The following is a 17,500-nucleotide window of genomic DNA, read 5'->3' as shown; positions in this document are numbered from 1 at the left end:
TTCTATCACGCCCAGCATTAATTTTTTCGTTGATTTGATTGGACCAGACAGTGGGGCTTTGGTCCTCGTGGGCATGGGTGTGTCTCAGCTCACCAGGTTACTGCGTGTATCAGGTGATCAGGACATGACTTAACTGTCGACTTTCAGCTTTAATTCAAGCCTTTAATTAAAAATCTAAAGACGAGCTGTTCCTTTTCTTCTCCACATTCTTCTCTCCTGGTTCTTCTGCTACAAGTTCATCTTCTATCAGAACTGCGCAGGAGTTTATGAGTTTTATTTCAGTGAACTCTCATCTCTCCTACCTGCACCTCCCAGTGTTCTCCCAGTGTTCTCCATCTCAAACTAAACCCTCTGTATTTACACTCATGGAAGCGTCTCCTAATTGTAGACTCTGATGATGATGATGATGATGATGATAATGAAATCTACAACCTGCCCTTGTGTTACTGTCTATATGGCCGCTGATTATCTGAAATTTCCTTCTGGATGAATAAAGTATTTATCTGTTTATAGAAAGAAAACTGAATTGAACTGAGTTTGAAGTTGCATCACTTGCAAAAAAATTCCTGACTGCGGCCAGTAAAACTGCTTCACTTCCTGACTCAGGATGAGATCGGAAAGCTTTAATCTCGGCTTCGTTATCACTCGGTCCGTTAAACGAGATGAGTCTTAATGTGGAGCGAAAAAGGAAGCGAAGATTAATGACTTAAGTGGAAACGCACACGACAGCACTGTGACGTTATTCTCACATCACCATCGTCACCTTTATCATTATCACCTTTATCTTCATCATCATCACCTTCATCATTATCATAATCATCATCATCATAATCATCATTACCTTCATAATCAAATTAATTATATTCATCATCACCTTCATCATCATAACCATCATCACCTTCATCATCATAATCATCACCACCTTCATCATCATCATCACCTTCATCCCCATCATTACCTTTATCACCATCATCATCATAATCATCACCACCTTCATCATCATCATCACCTTCATCATTTCTTTTATCATCATCTTCTTCATTACCTTCATCATCATTATTTTCATCACCATAATCATCATAATCATCACCACCTTCATCATCATTATCATAACCATCATCACTCTTATCATCACCATCACCATCATCATTACTTTCATCATCATTATCACCTTCATCACCATCATCATCGTCATCATCATCACCTTCATCACCATCATCATATTTATCACCACATTTATCATCATCACCTTCATCACCATCATCATCATCATCATCACCTTTATCACCATCATCATCATAATCATCATCACCTTCAACATCATCACCTTCATCATCATTTCTATCATCTTCTTCATTACCTTCATCATCATTATTTTCATCACCATAATCATCATAACCATCATCACCTTCATCATCATTATCATAACCATCATCACCTTATCATCACCATCATCACCTTCATCATCATTACTTTCATCATCATAATCTTCACCACCTTCATCATCATTATCACCTTCATCACCATCATCATCATCATCATCATCATCATCACCTTCATCATCATCATCATCATCATCATCATTATTTTCATCATTATAATCATCATAATCATCACCACCTTCATCATCATTATCACCTTCATCACCATCATCATCATTATCATCATCATTATCATCATCATCATAATCATCATCACCTTCATCATCATTTCTTTTAAAATCATCACCTTCTTCATTACATTCATCATCACCTTCATCAACAGTACTTTCATCATCATAATCATCACCTTCTTCATCATCATCATCATCATCACCTTCATCATCATCATCATAATCATCACATTCATTATTATCATAACCATTATCACTTTCGTCATTACTTTATTACATCATTAAATTATCATTATCATTATAATCATCACCATCATTATCATCACCTTCATCATCATCATCATCATCATTACCTTTATCATCATCACCTTCTTCATTACCTTCATCATCACCTTCATCGTATTCACCACTTTCGTCATCATCATCATCATCATCATCATCACCTTCATCAGCAGCATAATTAATGTCATCACCTTCAACAGCACCTTCAGCATCATCACCTTCATCATCACCACCATCATCAACAGCAGCTATATTATCATTACCTTCATCATCATACCATCATCATGACCATTATCATGACCATTATCATCACCTTCATCATCACCACCAGCATCATCGTCGTCATCACCGCTGCCACCTTCATCACCATTATCATCTTCATCAGCAGCAGCAGCAGCAGCTACATTATCATCTTTAGCAACATTATCATCATCACCTTTATCACCACCCCCTTTATCATCATCACCTTTATCATCATCATCATCACCACCACCTTCATCATTATCATCACCTTCAAACTTATCACCACCACCTTCATGTTCATCACCATCATCATCACCTTCGTCATCATCATCATCACTGCCACCTTTATCACCATCATCATCTTCATCAGCAGCAGCTACATTATCACCTTTAGCAACATTATCACCTTTATTTTCATCACAACCACCTCTATCATTATTACCATCATCACCACCACCTTCATCATCTCCATCACCACCACCACCATCACCATTATGACCATCATCATCTTCTTCAGCAACATCATCATCATTACTTAATCATTTTCATTACCACCACCTTTATCATTACCATCATTATCAACAGCCTTATTATTATCATCACCTTCATCATTATACCCATCATCATGACCATTATCATCACCTTCATCATCAGCATCATCGTCATCATCACCGCCACATTTATCCCACCACCACCTTCGTCACAATCATGTTCATCACCATCATCATGACTATTATCATCACCTTCGTGATCACCATCAGCATCATGTCATTACCATTATTACCATCATCATGACCATCATCATCCCCTTCATCATCACCCTCAGCATTATCGTCATCATCACCACCAACTTCATCACCATCTTCCCCATCATCATGATCATCATCACCTTCATCACCACCACCTTTATCATCATCAGCATCAACATCACCTTCATATTCATCATCTCCATCATCACCACCATCACCATCATGACCATCATCATCTTCTTCAGCAACATCATCATCATTACTTCATCATCATCATCATCATCATCACATTTATCTTCATCATCATCACCTTCATTTTTTTTTAACACCGTCATTACTTTCACGCTCCTCCTCTCTCAGACAGAGGTGTGTGTGTGTGTGTGTGTGTGTGTGTGATGTCCATGCGGATTTCAGATTAAACACACAGATGATGTTTGATGTTAAAGATGCGGACTGTAATGTAGGTTACCGCACACTAACCCCCCCCCCCCCCCCCCCCCCCCACCCCCCCCCCCCCACTGAACCCCACCTTTTGGGTTTTCGGGAAGCTGCGCAGATCCTCTTCTCTCCTGATTCAGGACCAGCCTGCGCGCACGAGCCGCTCCGGGGAAAACATCATCATCATCCTCATCATCATCTCCTCCATCCTCAGCCTCCTCATCCTCAGTGCAGCGTGCGGGATTTAAGAACGGAACCGCGGGCGGGCGCGCGCGCCTGCAGTCTAAACCGATGTTTCTGTAAATAAATAAATAAACAAAACAAACCCAAAGTGTGCGCGGCGGAGCCGGAGCGCGCGTGCAGGCATTGCGCACATGAAAATAAGTTTCCGGAAGCGCGCGAGCCCTGACATAAAGTCCCCCCCACCAGCACCGAGTCCGGTCTCTGGGGAGGTCCGATCGCCGGGGCGGTCTGATCTCAGGGGCGGTCCGATGCGCTGCTCCTCCGTCAGCAGGACAAACGATCTGCCATCAGCTGCATCCCGCTCAACTTCCTCACCCTGACCCGCCTGTCACTCCGCCCTGCGCCGCTAGAGGGCGCCTCGGTCTCCCCCCGGCTGTTCTCGTCTAAAACATCGCGAGAGCTCCGTCACCCACCCCCTCCCCCCTTCTCCACCAATCACGTCATTCCAGGTAACGCTGCCGTGATTTCCAAAAAAAAAACAAAAAAACACTGTAATGCAGCAGGGATGAGGATCCGGATCTTTAATGTGAATCGGTTCATTTGACTCGGCTCATGGTAAGAGTCGACTCCTCCTGCTGAAAAACAGCTCAGTGTCATTTATTTGTCCTTTAAAAACACATTACCTAACCTGGAGAGAACTCTAACACACACACCTACACATACACACACAAACACACACACACACACTCTCTCTCACACACACACACTCACACACAATCATTACACCAGTGGTTTCATCTAGAAAACATCTTTGTGCCATTGTCAAGACTCTCTTTAACCCTTTGATCTGTGAAGCTCGATATTCAAAGAGAAATTATTTTAAAGCTTTTGAAGCAAAAGTTCCACAAGCACCTTAACAGGTAAAAGTCGCCCCTTGATCTGAAGGGGCCACGGAAGTGAAAGCACAAAGACGGGTCCCTGAGAGTCCAGACAGAGTCCGGTCTGATATGATGTCTGATAATGACAGAAGTCTGTGTGAGCATTAGCGTAACACACTCCCTCTTTCTTCATTCATTCATCTTCTATATCACTTTATCCTGTGTACAGAGTCACAGGGGGCCTGGAGCCTATCCCAGCAGACCCTGGGCATAAGGCAGGGTGCCAATCCATCGCAGGGCACGCACACACACACACACACACACACACACTACAGCAATCATGGGAGTGCCAATTAATCTAATCTGCATGTCTTTGAAAGTACAGGGAGAATATACAAACTCAATAGAACCCCTCAACCCTGGGGGTGCGAGGCCACAGTGGTAACCACGACACCACCTCACTCTTTTTGTCTAATTCTTCAAACCACCTATTTAAAGAGCTTAATGTTTAAAAAAAAGGGTGGGGCAATCTCTGCCTCCCCTGTCAATCATAACACGGTGATAGACGAGCTATGATTGAAGAGGGCGGACAGCACTTTCTCCGAAGAGTGTTATGCAACAAATGAATCATCAACAAATGACTGAATAATCTGAAAGGCTTTATTGATTTTATTTATTTTTTTACAAAGATTTGCAAGTACGAGAATCTTCAAGTGTTAATACATGTACAAAATGGCGTTAAATACTACACAGTGTCTGTACATCCACCTTAAACTCGTTTCCATTTATTCACTCTCTATTCAGCTCAGCTCTCCCTCTCTCACACACACACTCTCATTCACACCGTAGTAGTGCTGTACCAGTATCTTCACAGAACCACACACATACACACAGTACCAGGAAACGAAATAAAGGCAGCTACATCATAATTCATAAATATATACAAGACATTTAACAGCTCAAATCTTCAGATATAGAAGTTGTGTTAAGGCTTCACATGTAGTGCTGGAAAGACGACCTTGGTTCTCTTGGGTTCCACACCATCAGTTTTTTTTATGGAGAAACTTCATTTTATTACCTGAAAGAAAAAGAGGTTTAAAGAAATTTCTATTGATCTCAGTGTTTTTGGGTAAAACTCAATATTTAAACTGTTAATATTTTTTTAACAGCAGCTGTGTTTACAGAATATTCTGATAATAATCCATGTGTGAGAGTTTAATAAACACTGCCTCACAGCCGCAGATTAACACACACCTCTGCTTTATCAGATTCAGTCGCATTATAACTTATTAACTGGCACAAGATCAAAGGGTAACCCTAAAGTCTGTTAGAACAGAACCCGGGTGTGTTCTCCTCGGAGCGGTTCTTTAGAACACAGCGGTCATGCTCGAGTCCGAGAGCGTCTGAGCGAGATGGTCTCTGTTTCCAGCCGTACAGATTTTCCTTCCAGTTCATTAAAGTGAGAGAACAAGGATCATCTCCACTCTGTGCAGACCTGACATCCCCATCATCTTAAGTGTAAAAACACCACAACATCTATTTACCCTTTTAAAGGTGTCTGTTTCAAAGACCCTCGTCTGCTTCAAAGACGTTTTTAACCCTCCACACGTGTCAGAGGCATGCAGTGAGGGAAAACCTTCAGCAGTTACATGGTACGTGAAGCGAGTCGCTTTAGAGGCGAGTTATGAGGTGAAGCTCCTCACCTAGTCCTTTGAGAAACTTGTTAACTCCGCTCTGCTCGGTGTCAGGTAACTCCTCTAGGTACTGCTCCGCTCTCTGCTCAAACAGACCTGCAACACACACATACACACGTCTAAAACATTCATCTCACCTTCCTTTAATAACCCCTGAGCTCTCAGAGTGACCAGCAGGGGGCAGTAGAGATCTAGACTGGAGCTCTTCACCACATCAACACGCTTCCCTTCCCATGTAAACAACTTCACAATATAACAAGAGCGTTTCTGTTTCTTTTTATAGATATTTCAGCCTTTAATGTCCCAAAACAAACACAGCGTGATGTCCTGTCCCCGGTTTCCCGTCCTCTCCCACAACCCTCTTCACCTTTAGCTCTGCTCTTCCTCAGCTCCCGGTCCTGGATAAATCCAGCGAACATCTGAGACTCCATGAAGACTCCCAGGAAGCGGCGGATGCTTTTGGAGGCCACGGACTTGCGGAACGCTTCACGCTGGAACACGCGCTCACCTCTCTCACCCTGCGTCAGGAAGAGCGAGTAGTGTCCGATGGTCTCCAGGAAGAAGCGAATGAAGGCCTCGGACACGACGCTGTCCAGCGAGTTACACTCTGTGAGAAAACAGGAGGAATCATCACCGTCACATCACAGCCTAAAGTTAAAATCTTTCACACAGAGTCAATGAGAAAGAAATGACTGAGGTTTTGTTAAACAAAAAACTTACACACAGCCTCTTTAATCTGAAAGTTACATAAAGCTTCTTTAATCTAAAGGGAATTCATTTTTTTATTTCTGCTTCTTTACAGGACTTAAAAATATGTCCTTATTGCTGCACAATAATCAATTGCAACACCTAAAAATTTATTAAACAAAACTATTAGTGAGGAAAAATTAGATGCAAATGTTTAATGATTGTGGTTTAAGGAATCAGTGGGTTTAAACTGTAAATTGCAGCAGTGAAGTTAATATAATTATTTATTACCGTAATAAAATTTAAACGTGTTCAATTAAAAATAACAATGTAACAATGTAATTTTAAAAACAAATAGTTCTTACATGTATAAAGGTATATGCAGAATATGAGCTTATAATGGAGGAAATATTTTAGATATAAAATTAAGTTAAATTTAAACTATTTTATGCTGAACTGAACTGTCTGTCTGATTTACCGTCGTCTGACTCGCTGTTCGAGTCCTGATCGATGATGTGGTCCCTCTGCTCCAGAGCTTGCTCCAGCGCGGCCTGTAACTTGCGTGGAAGCAGCGAAGCCTCGTCGTCCAGCTGCACAATCACAACACACATTAATTAACCTGATTTCACCTGCAAATGTTTTTCTAACAGCACTGAATAACTAGAGTAGAGAGTAACTACAGCTCTGTGTGTGTGTGTGGTTTTACTAGTGAATGCAAATCAGCAGGCATTCATCTAACTGTTATGTGAGCTGTGGTGACATTTCCACATACACACCTGTCTGATGAAGCGATCTGTTCCTAGATGAACCATCAAGGCCTGAAACACAAACAACACGATGATCAGGGTCACACAGGCTGATCTTCTAATAAACCATCTGATGATCGTGTGAACTGCGTGAGATCACAAAAGCTGGGATCAGAATTTAAATTTTTATGTACAACCCTACATGAAAAAAATCTCAGAACCATTTTTTAAGAGTGTGTGTACAAAAGTTTTATTTCACATTATATTTACAGACACTTATCATAAAGTACGATGCACATTTTATGCCCTTCTTTTTTCCCCTCACAGGGTTGTAAAAAGTTCCTAGTCTAAAAACTTAAAATAGACGTGTGTAACTTTTAAGTTTATCCTTTTGAGACCTGAATGGCATTATACAACTAACTACATATAATGACACTGTTTAGTCTCCTTTGAGGGCTATAATTCTTTTAACTCCTTCCTGTTTGAGCTCACACTCATCAGGGGCTAATAAAGAGAAACAATGGGAATAAATGCAGTGTACAGAACACTCCAGCTCCTAGGAGGTTTAAATACAGCTGAAATAAGTTAAACCTGAGAGAGATATAGAGCGTGAGCACCAGGAGCTTAATGATCTGGTCTCTCACAGTTAACAGGAGTTTGATGTAAAAATTATAATGATTTATGATGCAGCACGGTGTTGTTTTTCAACTTATATTTTATTTGAATGCAGAAATACTTTGCTCAGCAAGAAAGTTCATCCAAAATCCAGTTCCACTCCAAACCCAGACCAGCAGAGCGACGTGACTCATTTACACCAGCAGAGGCGCTAAAGCCCTTCCCTGTGACCTGTGAGTGTTTATTTATCCAGGGTTAATGGTACTTTGTTCCAGGTTTGTCGTTGCTGTGTAAATGTGCTCGGTGTGTGTGTATGTGTGTGTGTGTGTGTGTGTGTGTGGGAATTCCTCCCTCAGATGAGACGTGAGGATCACAGAGGTAAAGGAGCTGACACTCACTGATGCGCACACAGAAGCCTTTGGCTCTTGTTCTGTACAGAGTGTTTTGTCTGTGATGCTTTTCCTCTCCCTCGATTCCTGGAAGCTGTGAAAGATAATCTGCTCTGTATTTTTTTTTTCTTTTCAGGTCAACAGCCAGACGTTTTTTTACAGCCAATTCATACAGCCCACGTCGCAGCGAGTGTGACGTCGAGCCCTCGTTCAAATTCCACTTTAATCCTGGAGCTCACGTGTCAGTCACACTGCCATTATTTCACACACCGTGTCCATTAAGTGAAGCTTAAACCGGAATCACAAAAGCACACTTTCCACACATTTACTTTTATTTATAATCGTAATCTACAGATTAAGAAAAGAAGAAACCGGCTGGAATAAAATGCATTAAAATCTCCTTTACACCTTCTGTGATGGAGGTGAGAGGAGACGTTTACACAGGGACCTAAGTGAGGAAGTCACGAGCAACAGGTGTGAGAGATTAATGTATGTAAGACTATAAAGTGGGCGTGGCTGACAGAGGGCGTGGCTGACAGGGGGATTGAGATATATAATGATGAAGGTTAGCGAGGCCTGAGCCTACATTTCGCTCCTGGGCCAAACAGAAGGTCGTGTCGGAACACGCCGAGGTGTGTGTGGGATGGTGCGAGGGTGTGTTTGTGTGAACCTGCTTTACACAACATTTTTCTGTGTGTTCACGTGGACTTATGAACACTTATGAAGCTTTCGGGTAAAAAGCAAACGTGTGTGTAGGGGTTTGAATAAACACTCTGTCTGGTGAAGTGATTACTGACGGCCCAGAAATCCATCTTTAAGGACGAGATATTGCTTTCACTCAGGAACAAATGAACAACTCGAGAATGAAAACAGATAAACAAATAAAACATACGTACAGTGAAACCTCGGATTGTGAGTAACGCGGTCCGCGAGTGTCCCGCAAGACGAGCAAAGATTTTTAATACATTCAGACTTGAAAAACGAGCAAGTCTTGGTTTACGAGTACCGAGTATCATGTATCACACATGCGCTTCTTGTTTTGACACGAAGAGTCACGTGATCACAACTGAGCCAACGGTTTTTCTCCTGCGCTGCAGAATTGTGGATAATCGTCTCCCCTGCTGGGTCTTAGTGCGCATCTTTTACTGGTATAATCAACATCCGTGCACGCTTGTACTGTTTACTATAACACTGTGACCACGTGTGTGTGTGTGTAAAACATATTTTATTTTGTGTCTGTATGCGTGTGTGAACAGCGTGTGTGTACTGTTTATTATAACACACGTGTGTGTACAGCGTGCGTGTAAAGCAAAAGCAGGTGTCATTAGAGAGGTTAAAGATCTATTTTTTCTCTCTGTATCAGACTGATCTTTGCAGTGCAAAGTTTCCCTGCAGTGTGAACAGAGGCCAAACTCTGAACAGGATCCTGAATTTTAAAAAAAAAATTTAACAGCTAGTAATTTGTGTTTGTAAGTGTGAAAGTAAAAGGACGAGTGTTAGAGTCAGCATTAGCCTAGGGTTAGCAATAGCATTTACCTCCTCAACCGGCAGTTCCTTGAGTTTAGGCAGCGAGCCAGACAGGATCCCGACCAGGAACGGCGTCGGGCAGCAAACGATGTCCACCATGGAGGAGGGAAGGACAGGGATGAAAGTGTGCTGCCAGGAGAACGGGTAAAGCAGAGCCACCACGGCGTGCACACAGCTAGACAGGACGCTGGGATGAAAACACAACAACACACACTTTAATCACCTGATTCTATCTCTCTCTCACAAACACACACAAGTTAATCCAATGACACCTGCATGAGAGCAATCCCAGGTTTCCCAGGTGATCCTGGCTCTGTAGTGAGACAAACAAGTGTGTGAGTGTGAGCAGGACGGAGCGGCCAGACGCAGAGGAGGATCGGTTTAAAACGCAGGCTGCCGTGAGTTGAGATGAATTAATTTATCATCACCAGAGAAAGCAAACATATCTGCAGTGCTGAGAGCAAACACAGGCCAACTGTATCCTGTGACGTATCCCTGTTAAAGGCTGGGAAAAGAGCGCAAGTTCACGTTTTTCTCAAGGTCAGGGATAATGTTATCAGGAATACGGAGAAACGTGAAACGTGCAAAGTGTCTCTCACGGGCTCTGCTTTGTCTAAGACACAAAAAAAAGCCCTGGACATCAGGGATGTGAATTCATAAATACAACTGTTTCAGACAGTTACAGAATAAAACACTTTACACATCTCACAATTTAAACACATATTCGGTTTATATTTCACATCAAGTCGTAATGAGTCACGTGACACAAGCTCATCATAATAAACGAGATAGAAACATGGAGCTGAGCATAAAGAGACAGGGAGAGACTCTGTGATTAAAGGAGAAATGTAAAGTGGCACTGAAGGCTTTTTAATCAGAGTCGGGTTCACTTCAGCCTTCAGCTCTAATACTTTAACGTTTCCATAGTAACGGCTCATTTACGGGGACGTGTAATGCGCACTCGGCTGATAATAAACAGATTAAACCCTGTACAGAAAAGTGTGCTGGTGTAACATCAGTGGAAGGAAGGAGTCTCCGGTGTCAGAGCAGAGTAACAGTCAGAGGTAAAGCTGTAAGTTCTCCCAGACCTTCTGCAGCACAGAGGAGTTTACGCCACTTTGTGGTTTCTCAGTCACATGTGTGACACGCTGTCATTTAATTAGTCTTATTAACTTAATAGTGCGAGGCAGGTGAGGGAGCGAGCGTACAGCTGCTATAACGTCAGTGAGAACAGGAACTCACTGGATTCACCCATGTTTCACATTTTTGCTGCAGTGCACAGATCCGTCCTCAGAGTTAGCATGTTCCTTTAAACCCTATCGCGGTCTGGTCTGACGTCAGAAGTGAATCGTGAGAGCTTCCAGCTGCGAGTCATGAACAGCATGCCTTCGATTTAGCATTACCCCTCTCCCCCCACCCTGGGTCATTAACAGAGACAGACCCTTTTATACAGAAACAACATGAATAATCCAGCACTAGAAGCATCTCTGTGGATCAGAGCAGATCAGACGAAATGCAAACAAGTAAAACGCAAACACCGTTTCGGATTGAACGACGTCTATAGCTCGATTTTTACAGATGAGCGTTATGATACATGCAGAGACAGAGAGAGAGTGACTGCTTCTTTACTTTAAATGAGCTATTAGCCTCAGAGCGATACATTTCACAGCTCATTAATCATGCTAGGTTGTGTCTACCTTTCAGTCTGATCGAGAGAGTGCAGAGAGCTGTTTAAAAGCGTAGCCGCGGGGCGAAACCGATAGAGCTTTAGTTCCCAAAATTCCACTCTGTTATAGTGATGACTCCAAACTGAAACGTGTGCGTACCCACCACTGTGGGAAAAGATTCAGATGAGATTTAATTAACTCAGACAAAGCGAAAGACCATCAGAATAGAACGCTAATGCGAGCGTCAGTGTGTGTGTGAAAGTGAAAGAGACAACACACACACCCACACAAGGTCAAATGTCTGTATTACCTGGCGAGTAAACTGTCACACTGTACGTCTGAGTGTATGGACACTGTACAGGCTTTTAAATGTTGTTGTAATGAGACGTCTGGGCCAGCGTCTGTGGGAGACGTCTGGGCCAGCGTCTGTGGGAGACGTCTGGGCCGGTGTCTGCACATGGGAGAGAGTTTACACACCTGCTGCTTCTGAGAGACTCATCAAGTCACTTGCATGTTTCTGACCTGCTGCCCTATCTGCCCTCTTACACACACACACACACACACACACACAAAACTGGCTAGTGTCACTGGGATTGACAGGAGATAGAGAGGAGTATACACCAGCTTTTAAGCTTTTTTTACGTGCAAAAAAAAATCATACTGCTATTATTAATATCTTTTATACTTAATGTATTTAGTTCTATAGTAGTATAATAGTAGAATAATTTTGTCATGTAGCAATAATTGTTCCATGTTTAAAAATACAGTATATATTAAGTCTATTTCTTATAATAACTTTTTTTTTAAACCTTATTGTGAGAGTAATAATCACCCATTAGTATTATTTCTGCCTGGACCTCTACAGACAGCCCATAATGATATGCTGTATATAAAACTAATTGAGCAGCGTTCCTGTATATATCATGTTTATAAGCGATGTGGGTGCGAAATCTCTGCAGCAGCTCTCCTGAGGAACGCGTACAGACTTTGTGAAAGTGGATTTTACAGAGTTAATGTGTTTGTCAGATGGTTTGCCTTCTGGCTAAAGACGTTTGTGAGTTCAGCTGGAGCTTGTACGATTCATTCATCACGTGTTTTCACATGCAGTACCACGCCGCACAGCGCCACGGGACATAAAACATCCTCATAACTGCACAAAAAAAACACAAAAATGTTCACGGTTGGGTAAAAGTCTACAGTATATGTTGTAAGTATAAGGGCTGTTTAAGTGCCAGGTCTGGAACGTCTTTTGAATCTAATTTTTAGTGCAAAACATAAAAAATTGCTATTCTCTTTTCTTTTTGTGCTCTATTTTTCTGCACGATGCTAAATGAAACTCTCACGCTAGGCCCAAAAAAAGAATAAACCTAAGGCAAAGTCGAGCATCTACACCCACGTTCTGCCCCTGATGGTGAACCCAAGCCAGAGAAAGTCATTTCCACAAGGCAGGAAGATCAAAACAGCGCCTTGTGGTTAACCCTTTCCTGCCACGGCACTTTTCTCAAAGGCAGACGAGAGACAGGAGGAGCAGGAACGCTGGAGCGGTTAGGCAGCGCACTCGGCTTCTGTAATGAACTCCATATGTACGATGCAGAATCCCACGGATTTATTACACCAGGACTGAGTTTTATTTCCTCTCTAGCTCACACACTCGCAGTGTGTCGGTGATCGAGTTACGAGAGAACTCGACGGCTCTATTCAGACTGGATTAGTTCTCCACATGGAGGTGTGTAATGTAAAAAGTGCTTACACACACACACACACATATAAGCAGACAGTGTGGATTAAAACGAGGTGTGTTGTACAACTCAGCAGTAAAACACACCCATCTCTGTGATTAATTACTAACGACATCGTCAATGTTACTTAACACACGTGTGGACAGAAAACTGATCTCGTCTGATTAGACCTAAAGACTGTTGGAAGGAGGATCTTACACTACAGGACACAGAGACATACAGCATGTGAGGAATCCTTGTGACTGAGCTGGTTTTTCCCCAGGAGAGGCTCAGGTTCGAGTCCTAACTGTCCAGGTCCAGGTGCTCATCCCTGTCCTGATGAGGAAGACTTTGAGCGTGACAGAGTAGAGCTTTTCAATAAAAAGAGTCCCATTCCCAAGGAACATTAGTTTTATGAATCTTATGTGTAATGAGATCACACTGCCCTGACATGAAACGTACAACAAATACACTGAACGTTCACACAAAAACAGGCGCAGGTGTCCATATACAGGTGTATGTGACCCTATAATGTATAAATGTTTTAAAGCTAGTGAGTTATGGTCGAATTAAATCACCTTTCATTCAGAGTGAAAACTCTTATTTTGTGATTTATTTGTTAAGCACTCAGCTTTGTTTTTAGATAAGATTAGATTAAATAAAATGCACGAGTCTTTCAAAGAAGACATGTTCAAGACCAGTGGATGTTTTCTTTATAAGAATGAAACAGCGAGCACATGTCCACACTTCCTAATAAGGGTTCTGTGAGGGTTTGGTCAAAGACCCATGAATGGTTAAGGAAGAGTTGCGAAGAGAGGAAAAGTGTGACAATGACGGGAAAAAACTGCACTCGTCCGCGCGCTCACTGTCAAGTTTATTTTTGAGACTTTAGAATCATTTAATGCAGTTAAACGCTGCAGTTTATTTATAATCCTACAGGTGGCGCACTCTAAACTATTCACACATTTTCATCCCGTGTGGTGGGACTGAATGATTCACTAAGTTTGTTGGGAAATAAATAATAATGATGACAAAGAGTTAGTTAGTTTGTATCATGTAAATGATGCACTTGGGTTTTAATGAGAAAAATAATGTTATAGTGTATAGAACGTGCTACATTTAATTACGTATTACTTACTAGATGTAATTAAAAAATATATATAGTTTTTTACTGTTTAAAATTGTAACAAAATCAGGGGAAATGTAATAGATCAGGATATATATAAAATTGTATTACGTTATTGAATCTGAGAAACAAATCTGTATCGTTATAATATTGTATCGGGAGATGACTGGTGACTCCCGTCCCTATTAGGTATACATGAGCTGTAGAATTGAGCACACACACCCTACACTGCTCAATACTGAAAATAAACTCAGTGAGGGAGATAATCAGAGCCTTATCCTAACAAAAGTTCTCTTACAGTGTACCCCAGCAGGTGTAGTCGTGTAATTTGGTAATACCGTGTAGCCACATTTCTTCTGACTGTTGATATTAGGTCTATAAAGAACTATTATTGCAAAATAAAATAAAGCAAACCTATGGTACCTTATGAAGGTTCCTTAGAGGTCAAATTCCCATAAAGGATTGAAGGATTTAGGAGGAGGTACAGATAAAGAAAAAGTGTGATGATGATGTATGACTTCGGCATGCAAGACAATATATATATATATATATATATATATATAGTAAATATATATAAATATATATATGATTGTTTTTTTTTACTGTTTGTTTAAAAATACTAATTGATTATGTGTTGTTCTGTTCGAGTTCTTGACTACCAAAGTGCTTGAAAATAACCATCATTAGTTTTGATGTTTTGATGCACAGCAAACAATTCCGTAGTACACACGCACACGCACACACAGGAAGCACATTCCTTCCCCTCACAGTCACTGCCTGTCCAGGTCCCCCCCCGGTGATGTTTGTTTAAATGAGCCACTGATTTATGAAGATAAGACTTTCATAAATAACTCACTCCCTCTTTTCCGTTAGTGACTCCATGTTGGGAAGAGGGAGGGTGGACCCCAGAGACCCCCGAGGGACCACTGCCCGCTCCCGGGCTCTGCCCTGACCCACTTCTCCATCCAGATCATGGTGATGAGCGGGTGTGTCCCTGAGATGTGTCCCCTGATTAACTCCGCAGTGGCCTGGACAGAGCAGGAGTCCTCTCAGGGAGACCAGACCGCTGGGATTAGTGCAACGTCTCGCTCACACGGAGAGGAAGTGACAAACCTCATGAGCTAAAACTTGGATATTTACTCCTCAGATCAGACTCAGTGTGTGTGAGATTTATCCTCCCGGTGCATCATGGGAGATCTCTCAGTGCTCCAGGGCGTCATTTAGACACAAATATTTCGCACTGCATTGTGGGATTTCACAACCACACTAAATATAAAATATGTAGCAAACAAGAGAATAAGACAAGTCATTAAACTAGGACAAAAATAATGGCACGCATTACATCAGTGTGTGTGTGTGTGTGTGTGTGTGTGTGTGTGTAAGCTGAGGTGCACTGCTGAAAAATTTAGAGCTGACGGTTTGGAGTTTTTAAACTTTTCTTTGAGCTTTGAGTTTGGTTGAGTTTTGGGGGCGGGGCTAAATGTAAATCAGTAGTGTATATTTATACACTTGATGATTGGCGTGTATTAACATGTGACTACAGGAAAAAAAAAGAAACTTTGGACAGAAATCATTGGGTCAGTTTGGACATAAAAGGAAGGAGTGAAATGTAACATGAAGCTGCTTGTTTTGGTGTTTCTGTGAGATTTAAATGAGTGTTTTAATTATTTTGTGCACAATTGTGTAATTGATTGCAGTGTGTATCCTGGGACTAGAGGTGCGTTAGAGTTTAACAAATAGGAAGCCAAAGTAAAAAAAAAAATGAAAATAAAAAGAAAACAGTTTCTATGGTAACACATGATAAATGTGGACAGCTCGAGGTTTTGTTCTGGCCGTGACTCAGCGCTCTGCACACTTCCCACAGAGTTAGATTTATATTTAGAAGAACAAAAAAAAACAGTGATGTGAGTTAAAAGTGTGTGTTCTCGTTGTAGGGCAGATGTTCTTCCCTGTGTGTGTGAAATGAGAGCATGGAAAAATGGAAGTGATATCACAGATCAGTGGAGTGGGTCGTTATTGAGAACATCTGCTCGGCGCTCACACTCTCAGCGCTCTGGACACACACCTCGGCCCGCGCGGAGCGATGTCTCACCATGTTTGGTGTGAAGAGGAAAACTCGCAGGCTGTAACAGAATGTCGCGTGCTGACGCTACCTCCCTCCGGAATCTACGCCAAGCAGACATGAGGGTCATAAGGTCACACCAATGACATCTCACCTGAGCTTATCGGCCACGAAGATGACCCGGCGCTCCAGCAGCAGCGAGGCGAACACACACACCACCTGTCTCACACTCAGACAGCTAAAGAGGCTTTCGAAATCCACGTGCTCCAACCTGGAGTCCATCGGCCTCCTCAACTCCATCACCTAAGGGAACGGTCAAAATATTGGATTCTGGATTGTGATTGGTTAGGAGGTGTTAATTGGATTTCATTTTGACATAAATTCACTGCTTGCATGATGATAGGAATCATTACAGAAGTTTAATTTCATCCACAGAAACTCATTCTACATTGCCTGGTGCTGCTTCATGATGGAAACAGGGATCAGATCTGGGTACGGATGGTTCTGGATTCATATTAATACCTGTTATTTGTTCATATTACAGGCCATTTATATAAATACAATAAAGGTTTTGTCTGTACATTGGGTCAGAACTTGCTCTTTCAATGATATCTTAATGTTTCATACATTGGAGGTCGAGAAACCAGTCTCATAAAAAAAAGTCTGTCTGTCTGTCTGTCTGTCTGTCCAGCCAGGATTGAGCAAAACTGAAGTTATGTGCTTTTTTCTGACAAATTATAAACCGGAAGTTTTGACAGTGTACTGTGCATGTGTCAAACTGTGGGCGTGTCTTAAATCAACCACTGGACAGAATGTAATGAACCTTTTGCAGTCCTTAGATCTCTGTCTGAAGTTTAATCTGCACCATCAGTGAATCTAAATGT

At 41.9% G+C, this 17,500-nt stretch overlaps 2 protein-coding genes across 5 annotated transcripts in view; both read right to left on the bottom strand.

The window, feature by feature from the left end:
* Positions 1–3,882, bottom strand: part of trim66 (tripartite motif containing 66) — a 39,120-nt gene extending 35,238 nt beyond the window's left edge. For both annotated transcript variants that reach the window (XM_053512481.1, XM_053512482.1), the window contains exon 1: positions 3,416–3,882. The gene's annotated coding sequence lies outside the window, so the exon portion shown is untranslated. The remainder of the gene's footprint in view (positions 1–3,415) is intronic.
* A 1,145-nt stretch (positions 3,883–5,027) lies between these two features.
* dennd2b (DENN domain containing 2B) overlaps positions 5,028–17,500 on the bottom strand; it is a 62,891-nt gene continuing 50,418 nt past the window's right edge. For all 3 annotated transcript variants that reach the window (XM_053513915.1, XM_053513914.1, XM_053513916.1), the window contains 7 exons: positions 16,771–16,919; positions 10,053–10,230; positions 7,543–7,584; positions 7,245–7,356; positions 6,447–6,686; positions 6,089–6,175; positions 5,028–5,463 (listed from right to left, as the gene is read on the bottom strand). In XM_053513915.1, coding sequence (XP_053369890.1) covers positions 5,429–5,463; positions 6,089–6,175; positions 6,447–6,686; positions 7,245–7,356; positions 7,543–7,584; positions 10,053–10,230; positions 16,771–16,919 — 843 coding nt within the window. In that variant the 3' untranslated portion in view covers positions 5,028–5,428. The remainder of the gene's footprint in view (positions 5,464–6,088; positions 6,176–6,446; positions 6,687–7,244; positions 7,357–7,542; positions 7,585–10,052; positions 10,231–16,770; positions 16,920–17,500) is intronic.

Source organism: Clarias gariepinus, chromosome 15, assembly GCF_024256425.1.
Source record: "Clarias gariepinus isolate MV-2021 ecotype Netherlands chromosome 15, CGAR_prim_01v2, whole genome shotgun sequence".
Taxonomy (NCBI): Eukaryota; Metazoa; Chordata; class Actinopteri; order Siluriformes; family Clariidae; genus Clarias; species Clarias gariepinus.
Note: the sequence above shows the minus strand (reverse complement) of the source record. Positions and strands in the feature narration are given on the sequence as shown.